This window comes from Pelodiscus sinensis, chromosome 31 (assembly GCF_052426305.1).
Source record: "Pelodiscus sinensis isolate ZL-2025 chromosome 31, ASM5242630v1, whole genome shotgun sequence".
NCBI classification, from domain to species: domain Eukaryota; kingdom Metazoa; phylum Chordata; order Testudines; family Trionychidae; genus Pelodiscus; species Pelodiscus sinensis.
In genome coordinates this window covers 4510111-4530560 of record NC_143082.1, presented here as the reverse complement: position 1 = coordinate 4530560, position 20450 = coordinate 4510111, and the positions used below count along the sequence as shown (strand labels likewise).

Below are 20450 nucleotides of genomic sequence, written 5' to 3'. Positions count from 1 at the left end.
TGTAGGACAGTGGTCCCCAACCTTTCGGGGCTGCCGCATGCCTGGGGCAGGAGCCGTGCATGCGTTGTGCGCCCGGGGCCCGGGGTGCAAGAGTGGCTCGGACCGGCCCTGGTCACTAGACGGGCACATATAAATGCCCCAGCGGGTGCCATGGTGCCCACAGGCACCGCATTGGGAACTACTGACGTAGGAGATTTCTATGCAGCTAAGCCATTGTTGCACCCGAAGTGTAGATGTGACCGGTGTTGACCCCCGCTGGGAACTGCACTTTTCCGAGGCCATGTAGACATACCCCTGAGGTAGGAACTGTGTCTTATTGTGTTTGTACCATGCCTCAATCACTGTTGGGATTTCCAGATGCAGCTGTAAAGCAAATAACAATAAACGATCAGCGGTAGCAAGAAGCTTGGTAGAAACCCAGGCATGGAAATCCCTTGGAATGGTGGGACTGACAACCAGCAGGGTTTTAAATACTAACAGTATTACTCACCTCAGCCTTTTTGCCGTTCCCAGATACTCCCTGATCACCCCCAACGTCCTGCGGGTGGAGAGTGAAGAGAACGTCGTGGTTGAAGCCCATGGCCTCGATGGCCCCATGGCGGTCACGGTCACCGTGCAAGACTTCCCGCTCAGGAAGAACATTTTATACCAGGTCCCAGTGGAACTGAACCCTAACACAGGGATGATTGGCACAGCTGTCATAAAGGTGGGGAAAATCGCAGCCTCAGATCAGCCAATGAAACAAATACACCCAGGGCAACATTTTCAACAGTGGCCCACTTATTTTTGGCACCTCCCGTGATTTGTCCCCCCCATGCCAAGACGTTCAGATCCCGTCAAGGTTGGATGTGTTTCGGAAAGAGACACTCAAGCCAAAGATGAGCTGGAAATGTTGGGTGAACATCGAGGCCTGCATTACACAGGCAATCAGATGGGAGGATCACGCTGGGTCTCTTCTGGCCGTAACATCAATTCTGAGTGTGCCATCCTGGAATTCCCCCGCTGCCCGGGGTACTCCCGATGAGGAGATCCACCCGTTCATGGCACTTGTGTGCTAGTTAGTAAAAGGCCATGGGCCCTCATGCAGCCTCTCCACGTATTACATAAGCGTGGTTAACCCCGCAAAGGTTTTTTGCTTTGAACGTCTCCTGTGGGGTGAGGGAACCAGGAAGAACTCATGCATGTTTTTCTTCTCCCGCAGGTCCCCACCAAAGACATAAAGAAAGATTCCAAACAAAACCAGTATGTGGTGGTCCAGGCCAAATTCCCTCAGAAAACCCTGGAAAAAGTGGTTCTGGTCCATTTCCACAGTGGATACATCTTTATCCAGACAGATAAAACCATCTACACCCCCGGGTCCACAGGTACTGCCTTCCCCGGTCTCTTCTGATGGGAGGGGGCTGGAAGCTGTTGATGTCCCAGTAGGGCTCTCAGGCTCTACCCTGTGCTTTTTGCTTTGCTTGTTGTCTGGTTGAAGACAGAGGAGCGCTGGAGAAGAAACTCTCCCTCATCCCCCTGCAACTTGATAATATTTCACCCTTCACCATCGTCCTAGTCGGGATGTCCCATTGCGTGTTAGACCCTGGAAGACCGGGTGGGCCATGGGATTGAGGGTGGGAGATGAACTTTTTCAAACCACAGTGCCTGGTTCTGCTTCATCTTGAACCAAGAGACGTGTCCCCATCTGATGGCCATCCCAAGCCTGCTGGAAAAAGGTGCAGCATTTAGGCACCTAAACCACGTTGACATTCTTGGCTAAGGTGTCTAACGAGGTCCCTCTCTTCTCTCTTTATTTTCTCAGTCCTCTTCCGGATCTTCACCATGGGTCACAAGCTGGAACCGTTGTCCAAGACTGTGATTGTGGAGTTTGAGGTGGGGTCATGGAGGATTGTGGAGTTTGAGAAAGGGTCATGGAGGATTGTGGGGTTTGAGGTGGGGTCATGGAGGATTGTGGGGTTTGAGGTGGGGTCATGGAGGATTGTGGGGTTTGAGGTGGGGTTGTGGAGGATTGTGGGGTTTGAGAAAGGGTCATGGAGGATTGTGGGGTTTGAGGTGGGGTCGTGGAGGATTGTGGAGTTTGAGAAAGGGTCGTGGAGGATTGTGGAGTTTGAGGTAGGGTGAGCCCGGAATGGGGGGAACATGTGGGCTCAGCCACTTGTCTGGGTCACGTGCAGTAATTATTGCACCTGAGAAGGCTGCATAGAACCCCAGCATGTGGAAGCAACGTGGTACAGAGGGGAGAAAAGCAAGTAGCTCTTCGAGGCCTCTCCGTGCAAACCTCTTGTGTGCAAATTATCCTCCGGTCACGAGGGAGGCTGCAAAGTTTGCCGGGACAGCAGCCATGCAGCTGTCTGGGGAGGGCCCATGGTTTTGCCAGGGTGTTAGTTCTGGAGCAAAGTTGCAGGGGGTCCTTCAGGAAGACAAGGTGCCACTGCTAGGAGCCCTTTGAAGGATGTGTAAACTGGTGGGCAGCGTGGGGATCAGAGCTCCAGGCGTTAATCCTCGGAAGGCCCTGTATGGGTTTTATGGGCCACAATGTAAAGTAAATCAGCAGCAAAATCCTGGGCAATAAGCCCGAGGGGTTTTCCTCACCACAGCCAGCGGAGAGGAGAGAGAGCACATCCCTCCCTTCGGTTCCTCTTCGGCTCTGTTTCCTCTTCCTTCGACACTCTGCCCAGAGCAGCCACATAAGCAGCTGGGGTCTTGCAATGAGGAGCAGCTGTAGCCGTCAGGGCTGCAAAGCCCTTTAGGAACATAAGAACGGTCACAGAGGGTCAGACCAAAGGTCCATCTGGACCAGTGTCTTGTTTTCCAACAGTGGCCAGTGCCAGGTGCCCCAGAGGGAATGAACAGAGCAGGGAATCATCAGGTTCAACATCTTTATTAATGACCTGGTTGAGGGGGTAGGTAGCACGCTCAGCAAGTTTGCGGATGACACTAAGCTAGGGAGAGAGGTAGCTACGCTGGAGGGCAGGGATAGAGTCCAGAGTGATCTAGACAGATTAGAGGATTGGGCCAAAAGAAATCTGATGAGGTTCAACAAGGACAAGTGTAGAGTCCTGCACTTGGGACGGAAGAATCCCAAGCATGGCTACAGGCTGGGGACAAACTGACTAAGTAGCAGTTCAGCAGATAAGGGCCTGGGGATTACAGTGAGTGAGAAGCTGGATATGAGTCAACAGGGCGCCCTTGTAGCCAAGAAGCCAAATGGCATATTAGGTTGCATTAGGAGGAGCATTGCCAGCAGATCTAGAGAAGTGATTATTCCTCTTTATTTGGCACTGGCGGGGCCACATCTGGAGTATTGTGTCCAGTTCTGGGCCCCCCACTACAGAAAGGATGTGGATGCATTGGAGAGGGTTCAGTGGAGGGCGACCAAAATGATGAGGGGGCTGGAGCACATGACCTACGAGGAGAGGCTGAGGGATTTGGGCTTGTTTAGTCTGCAGAAGAGAAGCGTGGGGGGGGGGGGGGGATTTGAGAGCAGCCTTCAACTTCCGGAAGAACAAGGGTCTCAAATTACAGTGGAGGAGGTCCAGGTTGGATAGTAGGAAAAACCATTTCACTAGGAGGGTGGTGAAGCCCTTGAATGGGTAACCCAGGGAGATGGTGGAATCTCCATCCCTAGAGGTTTCTAAGTGTCAGCTTGACAAAGCCCTGGCTGGGTTGATTTAGTTGGGATTGGTCCTGCCTAGAGCAGGGGGCTGGTCTCTTCCAGCCCTATGATTCTATGATTCGAATTGATCCCTCTTCTGTCACCCATTCCCAGCTTCTGACAAAGAGAGGCTAGAGACACCATTCCCACTCTTCCTGGCTAATAGCCATTGATGGACCTAACCTCCATGAATTTATCTAGCTCTTTTTTGAACCCTGTTAAAGTTCTGGCCTTTGTGACATCCTCTGGCAAGGAGTTCCACAGGTTGACTGTGCGTTGTGTGAAGAAAAACTTCCTTTTGTTTGTTTTAAACCAGCTCCCTATTGATTTTATTTGGTGACCCTAGTTCTTGCGTTGTGGGAAGGAGTACATAACTTTTCCTTATTCACTTTCTCCACATCAGCCGTGATTTTATAGACCTCTATCATATCATAGAATCCTAGGGTAGGAAGAGACCTACAGAAGTCACCAAGTCCAACCCCCTGCTAAATTAGGACCAAGCTAAACTAAATCATCCCAGCCAGGGCTTTGTCAAGCTGGGACTTAAAAACCCCTAGAGATGCAGATTCCACCCACTCTCTAGGGAACCTATCCCAGTGCTACCCCACCCATCTTAGTCTCCTCTTTTCCAAGCTGAAACGTCCCAGTCATATTAATCTCTCCTCATATGGCTGCTGTTCCAAATTCCTAATCAGTTTTGTAGCTCTTTGCAAATTGGCACTGGAAAAAGTTCAGACGATAGCTCCGGGTTAGGCCTGGAGTCGGTGGAGACTGTGAAATGTTCCGAACGACTTCCTTGAGTTCTATGGGGGCCTTGCTGCACCGTCTCAGAGTGTCAGGAGAGGTGGGTAGGTTTTTCCGGTGTCTCTGGCTAATTAATTCAGTGGAGTCCAAGTTGCATGGAGAAGCCTTCCCTAGGCCAGGAAGGTCGACCTGGCCGATGATGTTCAGAGGAAATGGCTGCATTTTTCTCCCTAAGTTCTTACCTCTTTTCCTCTCCAGACCCCCGAGGGCATTATTGTCAAACAGATCCCTGTCTCTGCCCCCTTGAAAACAGGCATCTTCTCCCTGAACCACTTCTTGCCGGAGATTATCAGGTGAGGTTACCACCAGGTGCGGCTGTAACGGGGGCTCCGCAGAAGATGGGCATGTGGAGCTGGTTGCTGTATGGTGCCCATCTAGGGTGACCATATTTTCCAAAGGCAAAATGGGACCCTGTGCGGGTCTGGCCTGAGCCCTCCCCCACCCCCTGAGCAGGTCTGGCCCGAGCCTCTCGTGCAAGCCCTGCCCCCTGCCCCCTCTCCTCGTGCGAGGCTGGTGTTGGCAGGGGGCAGGGAGCATGCCTGTGGCTGCCATTGCAGGCCCACCCATCCCCTGCTAGGACAGGCCTCAAAAAATAGATGTCTGGTCGCCATGGGCAACCGGGCTGTCATAGGCTGTTCCTCACTCTGGCACGATGAATGCAGAAGTGGGGGCCCACGAAAGCACCCCAAAACCTGATCTCTACAGGCTTTGGTACAAAAAGCTCCCCCCAAAATCCTAATATCCAGACTTTGGAGAATAAAAACTGCTGCCACCTCCCAAGTATTCCAAAATAAAACCCAGGGAAGAGGTCACTTGGGGAACCTCCTCCCTAAAAACCTCAGGGGTACCTCAAGCTCTTTTCCCCCAAAAGCTTGAAAAAGAAAAGAGAACATACAAGCTGCAGTCTGTGGTAGCTGTCCTCTAGTCAGAGGTATGCATGATGCAGATACACTCGCGGCTTCTTGCGCGAGTAATATGCAAATGAGGCTAAGCGTGGAATATCGCCGAGCCTCATTTGCATACCTAATGAGCCACCATTTTTTTCAGAAGAGGCTCTTGCACAAGAAGGAGTGTCTACACTGCCCCTTCTTGCGCAAGAAAAACCCTCTTGTGCAATGCCGTTCTTCCGGAAAAGTAATAGGTGTACCGGCATTGCGCAAGAGGGTTTTTCTTGCGTAAGAAGGGGTAGTGTAGACGCTCCTTCTTGTGCAAGAGCCTCTTCTGAAAAAAATGGTGGCTCATTAGGTATGCAAATGAGGCTCAGCGATATTCCACGCTTAGCCTCATTTGCATATTACTCGTGCAAGACGCCGCGAGTGTAGACATAGCTCTAGTGTAGACCACTGTCCCATGCAGTGACACTTAGGCCTCTTACAGCCAGAGGTAAGAACAAGGAAGCTGTATAGCCCTGGGTCTATGACATCTGGTGTTATAGCTCAAGCTGTAGCGGTAACTCTGTTAAAGCTCCACAGGTCCTAAGTTCAAGTCTGCCTGGTCATAGTTACCCTACTTATTCTTGGCCCACCCACTAGTTGTTCTTCTGGAGGCATTTCCAAGTGATGTGAGGAAACCAACCACTCCTGCCACATATCCAGTCTTGGTGTAACTTGATTTTTATATTTTATAGTTTTGATGGATACAAAATCATGTTTATTTGTAGGCATTTATTTTCAATTCCGATCACTTCAAATGTGCACAGTTATGGGGTGTTAGCATCCCTCCATCTGACTGATATCAATTTAAATGATCGCAAGTGAGGGAAAACATGGGGATCAGACCACAACGACGGGGCCTGGCAGTAATTTAAGTAATGCAGACACTGAGATTCAAAATGGCGAGCGCTTTACAGCCATTGAAACAGAATGTACAAGGCATTAAGCCTTAAATCAAACTGTGATAAATTCTTAAGTGGCATTTTTCTGACTTTGTCTCTCTGTACATTTCAAGATGACCGATGGAAATGTTTTTCTGTCGGTTTCTGGGTGCACGGTAAAATCAATGACGTTTGTCGATAAAAAGCCTAATTTTTCCAAGTCAACGCAGACACCAGAATGAAACTCCACTGACTTCCTGGCCATGACTCCTGATTTATGCCAGAGCATGTGAAGGCGGGATCGGGTCTTGTTGAGCTGTTTTTCAAAGGCGCTGAGTACCCTAGCTCCCATTCGGTGGGATTAACGAATGCTCAGCTACTGGGAACATAGTCGTACTGTACTCCTCCATGCGTCGTTTCATGAATAAGAACATAAGAATGGCCATATTGGGTCAGATCAAAGATCTGTCTAGCCCAGTGAGTGGCCAATGCCGGAGGCTTCAGAGAGAATGAACAGAGCAAGCAATCACCAAGGGAGCCATCCTCCTGTTGTCCATTCCCAGCTTCTGGCAAACCGTAAAACTGGCCTGGCATTTCCATCTGGTGGGATCTGAGTTTCCTGAAGTTTGGGGGGTGTTTGGATTAGGGGTTTGGTCCATGCAGACAGTAGTAACAAGTGCCAGCCACAAAGTTTAGAGACAAGCTTTGGCCAAAGGTTGGGAAGGTCGAATGTTTTGTTCTGAGCCCCACCTCTAGTTCTGGTTCATGAAAACACCAAGGGGCAAGGGGGAAAATACTTGCCCTAAGTTCCCAGTGGTTGGCTGCCCTGAAGAAGGCTTGGGTTCCATATACGGCTCAGATTTCGCTTCCGGAGCCAATAAAATTACCTGGAGAAACAAATGAGCCAGCTGGACTTTGGGAACTGTGTGTGTTCGTTGCAATCAATACTCCTTCTTATTTCCTTCCTCCAGCCTGGGGACCTGGAAGATCGTGGCCAGGTATGAAGATTCCCCTCAGCAGAGCTTCAGTGCGCAGTTTGACGTGAAGGAGTATGGTAAGAACCCAGCTCCCACGGCACCCAGGCTCAGGGAGTGGTCCTGGCCCTGTGGTGGAACCCATGCCTTTTCCTCAGCTTTGCTAGCTCTGTCCTACACGCTCCAGCTTCTCCTCTTGTTTCTCCAGTGTTGCCGAGTTTCGAAGTCATCTTGGAACCATCTGAGAAGTTCTTGTACATCGATGGCGAGGACGACTTCAGGGTTTCTATTACTGCGAGGTGGGTCTAGGAGTGGGTGGAAGGAATCAGCTGGCAGGGGTAGAAATGACAGGTTTTGGTGCGGAAAGAAACGGAAGTCTTGCACCATGCTAGGAATGTTTTCCACTATATGCTCCTCCCCACCCCCCCACCCCCACCGCAGGAAGACTGCTCCTTTTCCATGGAAAATTCTGATTTTTTTTCATCCAAAAACCGATGCCTAAAACCAGGAAAAAATTACCCGTAAACCTGGTGATTGGGAAATGGTTAGGGTTAGTTGTTATTTGAATGCTTCATTCTCCCATTCTTCTCCAGGGGCTGGGCCAGCTCTTAAACTCCCATGATGCACCATAGCCATAGGACTGCTAAGATGGTCCATGTCTTCTTACCATGGTGGATCATGGGAGATGCAGACCAACCAAGGAGCCGACCTTATAGAGGAAAATTTACCAGTGGGTTTCCTTAAGGCTCCTCTTACCCATCCTTATCTCCTCCAGGTATCTATATGGGAAAAAACTACACGGCACGGCCTTTGTCCTCTTTGGGGTGAAGCTGGATGATGAGAAGAGGAGCATCCCTCAGTCTCTCAAGAGAATCCCGGTAATTCCCATTCTCGGCTGGCGGAAATTTAGGCCGCCTGGGGCACTGCGTGGGTGAGGCCATGAAACTCTCCCTCCCTTTTCTAGATAACAGATGGCGAGGGGGAAGCCACACTGACAAGAGAGATGCTGCAGGCCCGGTTTGCAAACCTACGGGAACTGATTGGCCATTCACTCTACATCTCAGTCACGGTGTTGACAGATACTGGTGAGTATCAGCGATAGGGGCAAAGCCAAGTGTTCCAAACCGGTGTGCCATTTGGCACTGGAACAGTTGATCTGCTTGGCCTGGGCGTCCGGTGCCTTAGGCAAGGGAAGGCTTTGCCTTCCTTAACCACCAGCCTGGCCACACCCGCACCCCGTCCCCAGCGTGTCTAATTTAGGCGTCTTGGGGGTGGAGTGTTGCAGCCCCCACTGCCTGCCCTACTGGTGCTCGTGGCCTGGGAAGCTGGAACCACCTGCTCCGTGGGGGATGGACTAGCTGACTTCTTGAGGTCCTTTCTGAGGCAGGATTATGTATGCCTAGACCAGAGGCGGGCAAAATTTTTGACCGGGGGCCACTTTATGGCCTCAGGTGGAAGGGGTGGGGCCAGGACACCTCTGTGCTCCCCCACCCACAGAACCTGATTGGTCTGAGGATGGGGGAGCTGCAAAGTCTTCCCCTCCCAGAGAACTGCCAGCTGTTCTGAACAGCTGGCAGTTCCCTCTAGGTCCCTGTGCCTCTGGCGGTGGGAGGAGACTTCACATGCTCCCCCACTGCTGCCCCCAGGCCAATCAGGGCTTGGGGGTGGGGCAAAGTGTGCGAAGTCTCCTCCTGCACTGCCAGGAGTGTACGGCTCTAAGCGCCACACACTCCTGGCAGGGCAGGGGCAAGGTGGGAGGAGATTTCACACGCTTCCCCCTACCCCCTGGTCCTGATTGGCCTGGGGGGACCGGCCGGGCCTCCCTGGGCCGGATCAACTTGCCTGGTGGGCCGGATCCAGCCTGCAGAGGCCTTTTTGCCCACTCCTGACCTAGACTGTCCTGCGAGCTGACTTGGAGTGGATGATGCTAAACTGGGGGGAGAGGTAGAAGAAATTAGTGACTGAAACCCTGCCGTTGCATGGATGTAGCAGCTGGACCAAGTAATCCATCATCTGTCGTCTCTGCCCCATACAACCAATGACTTTATAGCATGCAAATTAAGCGTAGAGCAAAGGTGGTGATTGGACCATGGAGTTGTATCTGATACCATAATTACAATGGGTTAGGGCACATGGCACATCTCTTCCTGGAACGGCATAAATTCAGAATGGCTGGGAACTTAAAATCGGCTGGTAACAGACTGCGACTCCCAGGGATGAGTGAACCTGGTGACGCTGTAAATGAAAAGTGCCCGTCTCTTGCTTAGATAGCGTCTTCCATCACTTTACACAGACTCAACAGACATTCTAGGCTTCCGAGTGGTACATGGACACAGTGACAGTCCTGGAATCTTGTTACACCCCCACACCCAGGCTATGTCTACACCCGCGGCTTCTTGCACGAGAAATATGCAAATGAGGCTAAGCATGGAATATCGCCAAGCCTCATTTGCATACCGAATGAGCTGCCATTTTTGCAGAAGAGGCTCTTGCGCCAGAAGGAGCTGTCTACGCCGTTATTCCTGAAAATAATCAGCGAGCGAAGCTATTTCAACTTCAGCAACGCAACTGACACAGCTGAAGTTGTGTAGCTGAATTTGACTTTAGCCCTGCTGTGTAGATGCACCCAAAGGGACAAAAATCTCTACTCCCTAGCTCAGTTTGAATTGAGCCGTGTGCTTCTCTCCGCAGGCAGCGACATGGTGGAAGCCGAGAGAACCGGAATTAATATCGTGGAGTCTCCCTATCAGATCCTCTTCACAAAAACACCCAAGTACTTCAAGCCAGGGATGCCCTTTGAACTCATGGTAATAGCTGGTCTTCTGGCTCATGCCCCAGTTGCCTGAGGGGTATCAACAGGGGAAGATGACGGCTAATAGGGAGATGAGGGTGGTATAAGGACTTTGAATAGAACAGAACCAAAAGGCCACAGTTGGGCCTCAGTTTCACCAAATAAATTGTGATGTGAGTCCACTAAATCACTCTAGATTTACATTGGTGTAACAGGAGCCATCTCTAGCCAACACAAGGAGCTGACAGATTTGTCCTAAACCCTGAACAGCCTCCTCTAGGATTGAGCTCACAACCCTGGGTTTAGCAGGCCCATGCTGAAACTACTAAGCTATCCCTCCTCCTGAGCTAGTGATCCCACACCACCTTGCTACAGGCATGGCCCAAAATGTGCCAGAGGTGCTGACTTTCTGATTTCCTGGCAGGGTCGGGCTCAGGCCCCGCTTCGTTCCAGGACCTGCCCTGTTCCACCTTTTGTCCCCAAGGATCTACCCCTGCCCCAGGGCAGCTGCCCCCTTTGCCCTCCCCCATCAACGGCTCTGACCCTGTGACTGTGTAAAGCCAACAGACCTGGGTCATTGGCAGGCCGGAGCAAAGCTGGGATGTCAGCAGTTATATGCATGAGTCTTCTGCATGAGCAAAAAGCCACACAGAACGTAGCCAAGGCTTTTAGCAGACTCATTAGTGGCTAAGCGGTGTAGGGGGACGAGGTGCCATACCCAGGAAGCACAGTTTACAACCACAGCCTAGGCATACCCTAGTCAGAGTGCGAAAACTTGAATTAACCTCCGAGTCGAGGATCCTTGTAAACCGCTGGGTGTCAGCACAACAAATCCGTCTCCCTAGCTCCCTTATGTAAAAAGCGTCCAGAGACCCAAGAACTATTAGGAAGTCCTGATTAACTGGCTTGCCTAACTCCAATCAGTTCTACTTCCAGCTGCCTCTTCGGTGTGAATTGTGAGGCAGTGATCGTGTTTGGCGTAGATGGGCCACGGCTTTATTTGCCTGGGGGCCAAACCAGGGAAAGAAATGAATTTCCTCCAGGGCTGACATGAATCAGTTTAGTCTTCATGGCTGTGTCTAGACTGGCAAGGTTTTCCGCAAAATCAGATGATTTTGCGGAAAAACTTGCCAGCTGTCTACACTGGCCGCTTGAATTTCCGGAAAAGCACTGACGATCTCATGTAAGATTGTCAGTGATTTTCCGGAAAACCTATGCTGCTCCCGTTTGGGCAAAAGTCTTTTTTCGAAAGACTTTTGCGCAAAAGGGCCAGTGTAAACAGCACAGTAGTGTTTTCCGCAAAAAAGCCCCAATTGTGAAAATGGCCATCGGGGCTTTTTTGCGGAAAACCACGTCTAGATTGGCCACGGATGCTTTTCCGCAAAAAAGCGCTTTTGCGGAAAAGCATCCTGCCAATCTAGACGTGCTTTTCCAAAAATGCTTTTAACGGAAAACTTTTCCGTTAAAAGCATTTCCGGAAAATCACGCCAGTGTAGACGTAGCCCATTTGTGTAGGTCAGGGTGTTACAAAAGTGTAAGCTGAACTTCGGAGCAGGGTTGACGTGGTTTCTGTGTGTGCGCGCGTGTAGTTTTTAGCAGGTGTGTGCATTTTGTGGTGTGAAGCAGCCACGCATTAAGACCCCATTCCTCAGAGTTATTTAGGTGCCTAACTCCCATTGAGGTCCTAGGCTCCTAAATACCCTGGAGGCTGTGGACCTGAGATGCTTTGCAGGCAATTTGATTTGACGTTAGGCTGCAGGGAGTACGGCACTTTTTATTTGACACATCCCATTGAATCATGCCTTTCAGGTCTATGTCACTAACCCCGATGGCTCTCCAGCCCCTCGTGTCCCAGTAAGGACCGAACAATTCCAGTCACAAGGTTCAACTCAGGGAGATGGAACTGCTAAGCTGATTATAAACATGCCCGGGGACCAGCCAAAGGTTCACATCACGGTGAGTAACCTGCAAAGGCTGAGCCTGAATTAAGTAGCATATGCAGCAGAGCGTGGCATTGTCTTCCCTCCCAGGCACCATGCTCCACACTGGGGCCAGAAGAGATCCCAGAAAACATTGACATGGGCATAGGCAGGGCCAGATTATCCCCCCACTCACACAGAAGGTGCCCATCATGCAGCAAAGGAGCCGTATAGACCGGTGGTTCCTAACTGCCAGTCTGCAGACCGGTGTTGGTCCATGCACCGCTGGCTGCTGGTTCGTGGCGGCTACTGCAGCTGAAACCAGCTGTTTGCTAGACTCGGGGGGCGGGGCTGGGGAGAAACAGGTGGATGAGCTGCAAGGTGGGTCTGGTTGTAACTTCTGCCTCCTCCCTTCCTTTAGCGCACCTGCAAGGTAGCCTGGGGGCTGGGGAGCCCCCACCTCCCCGGTGCATGGCCCAAACAGGCAGCCCGTGTCTGCACTTTCCCAACACATGTGCTACATAGTCTCGGCCTTGTCCCCACCCCCTTCCGGGCTTCCTCGCTCGGCACCTGCGCGGTGGCATCGCTCCTGTGAGGGGAGGGGAGTGACGATCGCTGCCATGACATCCCCTTCCCCTCCCCCTCCGTCTCCCTTCTTCAGCCTTGGGAAGACAAAATGTAAAAAAGTAATGGCAGGGTGGGACCCTGCAAGGAATGTGTGTGTGTGTGTGTGTGTGTGTGTGTGTGTGTGTGTGTGAGAGATAAACTGCTAGAGGCGGGACCAGCAACATTTTATTTGCATATTTGCATATTCACTACATTATACATGCAAATATGCAAATAAAATGGTAGCGGTCCGCCAACAGTTTGTGAACGGGTTTGCCAGTTGGGACCCCCCCGCTCTAGACAACGCACCGCTGCTTAGCGCGCAGCCCCGGTGAGGCGACACCAGCCTCAAGCTACGACGCCTGAGCGAACCGGCCGCTTGAGAGAGTCCGAGAGGGTCACCCCTCAGCCCTCCTGCAAGGCGCAGGCCGGTCTCCTCTGTTCAGGGAGGTTCTCTGACAGTCCAGAAATGCGGGGCCCTGCCAGGGCTGTGCTGAAGCTACGGGCCCATTCTAAGCGGCTCTTCGCAGCGGCGGCATCTCGAGGCAGCTTGCTTTGCTATTGCCCGTAGCGTGATGGGGCTATAGACACTGCTCCCTCCCCCCCCCAGATTCAGCCAAGACTTTATCTCCACCTCCCCTGCAGGTCAAAACTGCCCACCCCAACCTCCCGGCGAACCGCCAGGCCGAGAAGACCATGGTGGCTGAAACCTATGAGACCCAGGGCAACTCTCAAAACTTCCTCCATCTGGCGGTGACGGCGTCCGAGCTCAAACCTGGAGACAACTTACCTGTGAATTTCCACCTGAAGAGCAACAATGCAGCTGTTCTGAACGGACTTAAGTATTTCACCTACATAGTAAGTGGGGTGTTCCTGGGCACTGGCATCTCCTGGAGCTTCGGCATCATCTGAGTTCCCCCTCTTCCTTTAATATTAGTGAAAGAGAACCTGTAGTGGAGAATTCTTCCCAGCCAGGCAGTACAGTGGGGTGGGAATGAAATAAAGTCTCTCCTTCCCCCCTTCCGGTGACTGACTCCAGCCCCCGGATAATCAGCAGAGCACACTTCCTACAGGGGCTGGAGACGGGGGCCGGATCTTGCTCTTCGTGCCCTTTCATCCGGCCTGCAGCCTGCCCTGCCACGCCCCCGTCCCCAAGCCAATTCGGGGCATGCAAAGGCTTCTCCCCCTAGCAGGGGCGCACGGTGCCAGAGAGAACCACCAGCTGTTCAAAACAGCTGGTCATTCCCTCTGAGTGCTGAGCTCCCCTGGCAGGGCAGGGGAAGAGGGGGAGACCTCCTGTGCTCCCCTGCCCCACAGGGGAGCACGGAAAGTCTCGTCTCCCCACCCCGCATGCTGTACCTAGAGGGACCTGCCCCTTCCATCTGAGGCCCCGCCCCTTCCGCCTAAGGCCCCGCCTCTTCCAGGACTGGCCAGTGACCACTATCAACACTGGTGAAGTGACCCCCCTACAAAAATTAATGCGTACCCCTGATCTAGGAGTTCTCACAACCACCCTTCTGCACTTGCCACTTAATCGAACTTCCTCTTCGAGTGTCCGATGGAACCAGGAGTCTTGACTCCTCCCCTGGGCACTCACCACTAGACCATATTTCCTCTTAGAACTGAGGTTAGAGAGTCCTAGCGCTCAGATCCCTGCCCTATACACTAGACTTCAATGCTACTTTTTCAACGCAGAATAGGAGGTCAACTGTTCTTTCTAGAGCCAGATAAATCAAGTAATAAAGTCGCCCTCGAGCGCTGCTATGAAGTGTGTTAGGTGGGAGGGACGGGGCACAGGAGGGGTGGTCTGTCTCGGTGAAACACGCTCAGATTTGGGACCCAGTGTTGGTGAATATTAGTGCCGCCACGTCTCGATCCTTGTGCCGACACATGGATTTTAGCTTATTTCCCTCGCCCCTCTCAGATGCCAACGCCTCTCTGAAACGTTGCAAGTGACTGTCTCCTACTACAGGTGGATGTGACGATTCACAGAATCTGAATCACCTCTTGGGTTCCCCATTGGGGCCTGTAACAACCCACATCTCATGTTTCCCCGTTAGATCCTGAACAAAGGGAAGATCATCCGTGTAGGGAGACAAGCCAGACAGGCGGGACAGAATCTGGTGACCATGTCCTTGCCCATCACGCCCGACCTCATCCCGTCGTTCCGCATTGTGGGGTACTACCAAGTAGCAGATTCGGAGATAGTAGCAGACTCGGTCTGGCTGGACATCAAGGACACTTGCATGGGAACGGTAGGTTGATATTTAAGGGGTCCGTCCACATCTTCTACATAGAATCACGGAAGGTGAGGGCTGGAAGACTTCGGGAGTCATCAAGTCCAGCCCCCTGCTCCAAGCAGGACCGACCCCACCTCAGTCATCCCAGCCAGCGCTTTGTTAATTCCTGGGAAGGTGTTCATACGGGGGGAGTTTTTCTTAGCCTGAAAATACCGATTAATTTTCTCAAAAAGGGACTCTAAACGTGGCACCGTGGGCTTCTCAGTGGTGGTCTCCCAACACATTCCAGTTCAGATTTGGTCCATTGACATATACAAAGATGTCTCCCCACCAACCCACTGCCGTTCACCCACGCCAGGATCTGGGAGTCACGCCGTGGTCTCTTCTAGCTCAGCAACAAAGGCCCGGTGGCTTGTGACTGGCTGTGGATGGAGCTGACGTGTAGCTGCGCCACCATTAACAATCAGAGTAAATTCCATCTCCAGGCAGTGCAGGGCCAACAGGAGTGAAAAGCTTGTTTCTGGCCCGTGATCCAGGTGATGTGACTCCAGATGCCTAAAGGGGACCCGATTGTGTGGTAATTGCAATGCAGTGCCGCGAGGCCAGTTAATTTCATCTGGTTTACACCCATCTGAGATCCGGATCAGTCCCACGGAACAGATTCATGGCAGTTCAAACTTCTTGGTACATTTCCCAGGGCTGCCAGAGGGACAAAGTCTCCTTTCCATCGGGTCTGTAGGCAAGGGACTTACAACAGGCCTCTTCTTGGGTCGGATTCGGCGCTCAGCCTGGATAGGGAGTCAGGGCCCGGAAGTTTGTGGAAGTAGTGTCGATTTACACAGCCGCCCCCATAGCAGAGCCTGGTCTCTCCTCTCTTCCTTCTCGGCTTTGCCAAGGACAAATTGTTTCAAGCTCCCTCGGCTTTAAAACAAAACGTCTCCCCTCACTGTCTTTCCTGCAGCTGGTGGTGAAAGGAGCCTCCGAGGAAGATCGGGCAATCCATGCGCCTGGAACACAAATGAAACTCAAGCTGGAAGGAGACCACAAAGCGTATGTCGGCCTGGTGGCCGTGGACAAAGGCGTCTACGTGCTCAACAAAAAACACAAAATTACGCAATCTAAGGTGGGGGCATGAACGATGTTGGCGCCAGCTGGGGTGTGTTAGGGTCGGAAGTGCCGCCTGGGGATTTGGAGGGAGCCTGCCCTTTGGACGGTGTTGACCCCGATGGTGTGCTAGGGACCGGTGTGGGTGAGGCAGTAGGGGGCGCTCTCCCTTCAGAGACATTTCTCACCCCAGTGCCCATGCTGGGGCTGTGTGCCAGGGTGTGCTCAATAGGGGGCGCTCTCCCATCTCAGTCCGAGCTGAACCCAGTGCCCCCAGGGTGGCGCTAGGGGGCGCTGTGCTGCATTGAGTGGAGTCAGTGTGCTCGACAGGGGGCGCTGTCTCCTCCCAGTCAGTGCGGAACCTGATGCAGCAGTAGGGGGCGCTCTCCTCTCAGAGCCCGTGCTAACCCCAGTGCCAGGGGGTGCTGCGTTCCTGGGAAAAATGCTAGCGACGGGTTCTCAGGGACGCAGCGCTGCTGAATGTGCCATTTCTTAGTTGGCATATCGAGCAGAGGTTCTGGCCATTAACCGTCCTGTCACTCTGCCCCCGGTGTTCTGGCTGAATTGCAACGTGGGTATTTAATTTCCCACCATCTGGCTGCAACTGGCTGCGTGATTCTTGTTCTCCTCCCACAATCGGTTGTGTTGCTGGGGCCACATGGCTGTTGCGCTCCCTCTCAGAGGTGGGTGCATTTCAGTGGGGCCTGACTTGCACTAAACCCTTTGCTGACGGGTCGGCTTTCGCTTCCATTTACACCCCGGCAAGCCCAGAGCAAAGCTGGAGGCATCCGGGGAGCGACTGCAGATTGCACCGACGTCCCCGAGCCCAGAATCTGGCTTGCAGCCTGCGCAGCGCTTTGGGATCTTGCTGACTGGCGCCGGGGAGAAGAGAGGTGCCAATATTAACAATACGCTCACTCTCCTCCCTCCCCACGTGCTCGCCCCTCACAGATCTGGGACTCCGTGGAAAAGAGTGACATTGGCTGCACACCCGGCAGTGGAAAGGACAATAAGGGGGTGTTTACAGATGCCGGCCTGGCCCTGGAGACGAGCGGTGGTGTTTCGACGCCCCAGAGAACAGGTATCGCTGGAGACTGCCGACAAGTGGCCACGCGGGATGGGGGAAGGGGGAACGGAGTTGGCAAAGTAAAGTGTCGTATCCGAGACAGGGGTCTGGCCGGGCGAACCCCCCCCCCCCCAAACAAACCCCTCCCCTGAACGGCCTTGGAATGGAATTGTTGGAAGGACAGAAGAGATGAGAAAAAGACCGCTGACCTCACACTGGGGGAGGAAGGAAGGAAGCTCCCGTCGCTCTCCTCTCTGCCTGCTTTCCTGGCTGCCCGACAGCTCTTCCACAGCTCCTGAAGCAGGGAGGAGGCCTGAAACAAAAGCCCCTGGCTCAGGGGGCTGGTGTGAGGCCTGGGCTCCAAACGTGGCTGGCTGATCTAAAGCGCAGGGAGGTTGTGAGCAAGAGGAATTTTGGCTGGTGTTGCTAGGCACAGAGCACGCGCACAGGCCCGGCCCAGAAGGGGGTAGCAGAACACCTCGATACCAGCACATTCCCCTCCGAGAGCAGGAGCACACTGACCCGGTCCAGATCCCCTGTCAGAGGCGCCAGGCTCGACCCGTAAATCCCCACCTGCTGGCTGCTGACCGTTGGCCTGGACTGTTCTTTGACACTGGGGAACGGGCCGGGTGCGGTGTGCGAAAGGGATTCCCTGCCCGCCAGACGGAAACAGCATCAGGTGGCAGGGCTGGGTTTCATGTCCTGTGTCTCGCCTCCTTCTGCAGATCCAGCGTGTCCCCAGCCCGCAACACGCCGGCGCCGCTCCGTCCAGCTCATTGAGTACAAGGCAAACAAAAGTAGGTACCGTTCAGACGGGGGCAGGGGATTCGCTGGCCTTGGGCCAAGCAAGCAGGCCAGGGTGGAATGTGATTCCCAGGCGCTGGGGCGGGCAATAATTTTCCTTCTGATTGGAACAGCTAGCGGTTCCCTCTGGTGCCGCACGCCCTGATCAAGGGGGTGGAGACTTCACTCCCCCGTTCCCTGGGCCCAATTGGCTTGAGGGTGGGAGAGCAGCCACCGGCTGCATCAAATGGTTTGGTGGGCCAGATTCGGCCACGGGCCCTATCTTGAGCACCCCTTGTGATGGACCGGGCCGGGTCTGGGCACAGCAGAGGGTGTCCGCTCAGGGCAAATTGCTCATACTCGGAGCTCCTTACAGCCTCTGACTGGAGACCTTCACAAACCAGTCACACTAAGCTGCCAATCTGGCCAACCAGAAGCCTCACGAGCAAAACGCCTCGGACATCCTAGCTCTTCCTATGCCCCAGTCACACAGGTGATGGGTTTTAGAACCCAATATCCCCTACCCAGAACGGGTTCTTCCGTTCCCAAGAAACCAGCCATAGTTTCCCAGTTAATTTACACTCTGGATCCAGTCCCAAGAAACCAGCCAGTTTCCAATCGATTTACACTTTGGATCTTACCCACAGGATCACGCTGGGCCAATCCTTTCGAATCTAAAATCGAAGGGTTTATTAATAAAAGAAAGAAAACCAGGAGAATAAGGTTGTTAAAGAAAATACATTACATGCATCGAATCACCCAGTTCTCGATACAGGCTCATAGGGTGTGTCTAGACTACATGCCTCCTTCGACGGAGGCATGTAGATTAGCCAGATCGGAAGAGGGAAATGAAGCCGCGATTAAAATAATCGCGGCTTCATTTAAATTTAAATGGCTGCCCCGATCTGCCGATCAGCTGTTTGTCGGCAGATCGGGGGAGTCTGGACGCGATGCCCCGACAAAGAAGCCTTTCTTCATCGACACAGGTAAACCTGGTTTCACGAGGCTTACCTGTGTCAATGAAGAAAGGCTTCTTTGTCGGGGCATCGCGTCCAGACTCCCCCGATCTGCCGACAAACAGCTGATCGGCAGATCGGGGCAGCCATTTAAATTTAAATGAAGCCGCTATTATTTTAATCGCGGCTTCATTTCCCTCTTCCGATCTGGCTAATCTACATGCCTCCGTCGAAGGAGGCATGTAGTCTAGACACACCCATAGAGATGTTATAAAGTGCTATCTTATAAGTCTCTGGTGTACATCCTACGTCAGGATGGGTCCATGGTTCTTTCCAACTTGCTGTTCCTCGCAAGGCTGCATCTGGAATCAGCAGCTGAACTGAAGACCAGATGGAAATTGCCACATGGCACTTATATACCTCTCCTGGCATCCTCCTGGCCAGAGCAGGTCACATGGTTGAGTGACCTATCTCTGTTTCACACGCTGTTAGCCATTATGCCCTGGCTGGTTTGCAGGTATCAGTCACATTCCTCAGGTGTGTATTGGCACCTAGAGATTTACTGTCCCTGGAGCCTTGCTAATTAGCGTAGATGCCGAACAATCAGTCCTGGCTCATTGCTCGGTCTCAGACAGAGAATTTCCCACCATCAACACAGAGTACATATGCATAACTCCACATACAGATACTATACAAGTACTTCAATAGCATAAACAGAATCAGTAGAACACAAGCTTTCATTTGACACCTCACATGACCCCCTTTGTACAGACTTTTGGGACAACCTCCCCCCCCCCCCATGGGTGCAACAGTGATTTTTAGAATCCAGTAATATGACACCCCTGCCATGGTGGGACCAGTTTTACCCTTGCCACAGCCTCCTGCCAGCTGCATTACCTGTAGCAGGAGACGGGGGGAGTCTGGCTAGATTTCCCTATGAGGAGTTTGGAACTAGCCCCTTTCCAGAGGGGCTGTGATGGATATAGAAAATAATGAACGGTACCTTGCCCAGGGCACAGACCGTGTGTCTGTTCTGTGGTGGGGCACACAGTAGGTTCGTGGTCCCACGGTGCTTCCGCAGCTCAAATAACAACAACAGGCAAATTGTTAAGCACAAGGAGCCCCTCAACCAGACCGAATGGCTTCTAATTAAGAATCTATAAAAGGAACTATTTTCACGCCACAGCGCTCACCCCACAGGATTGTATGGAGGCCAAGGGCCAAGCGGGATTCCAGAAAGGATTGAGACCAGTGAGGAGGTTCCATTGGTCTCAATCTTTTAAGAAGAGCTTTACACCCTCATGCTTCAGGGCATGAGCCAACCACTAATTGGGGTCAGGAAGAAACTTCTCTGCAGGCAGGTTATTCTGCGGTGGGGTTTCTCGCTCCTTCCACTGAAGCTGCTGGAGCTGCTAATCATTGTTAAGGATAAAATACTAGAGAGAGCAGAAGTGCAAGTTCCTAGGATCTTTAACCATGTCTAGTAGTAATTTCGTAAGAACATAAGAATGGCCAGACTGAGTCAGACCAAAAGTCCATTTAGCCCAGTGTCCTGTCTGCCGGCAGTGGCCAATACCAGATGCCCCAGAGGGAGTGAACAGAACAGGGAATGATCCCCCCCATTCCCAGCCTCTGACAAACAGAGACTAGGGACACCATTCCTACCTATCCTGGCTAATAGCCATTGATGGACCTAACCTCCATGAATCTATCTAGCTCTTTTTTGAACCCTGTTAAAG

General features: G+C 52.5%; 1 protein-coding gene across 1 annotated transcript in view; it reads left to right on the top strand.

Moving 5' to 3' along the window:
• The window catches only part of LOC102452901 (A.superbus venom factor 1), a 60560-nt gene that overhangs the window by 4918 nt on the left and 35192 nt on the right, over nucleotides 1-20450 (top strand). The window contains exons 2-16 of the mRNA XM_075902305.2: nucleotides 514-706; nucleotides 1202-1364; nucleotides 1802-1872; nucleotides 4658-4752; nucleotides 7244-7326; nucleotides 7455-7545; nucleotides 8022-8124; nucleotides 8211-8331; nucleotides 9938-10053; nucleotides 11847-11993; nucleotides 13208-13420; nucleotides 14623-14817; nucleotides 15764-15925; nucleotides 16858-16987; nucleotides 17698-17769. Coding sequence (XP_075758420.1) covers nucleotides 514-706; nucleotides 1202-1364; nucleotides 1802-1872; nucleotides 4658-4752; nucleotides 7244-7326; nucleotides 7455-7545; nucleotides 8022-8124; nucleotides 8211-8331; nucleotides 9938-10053; nucleotides 11847-11993; nucleotides 13208-13420; nucleotides 14623-14817; nucleotides 15764-15925; nucleotides 16858-16987; nucleotides 17698-17769 — 1955 coding nt within the window. The remainder of the gene's footprint in view (nucleotides 1-513; nucleotides 707-1201; nucleotides 1365-1801; nucleotides 1873-4657; nucleotides 4753-7243; nucleotides 7327-7454; nucleotides 7546-8021; nucleotides 8125-8210; nucleotides 8332-9937; nucleotides 10054-11846; nucleotides 11994-13207; nucleotides 13421-14622; nucleotides 14818-15763; nucleotides 15926-16857; nucleotides 16988-17697; nucleotides 17770-20450) is intronic.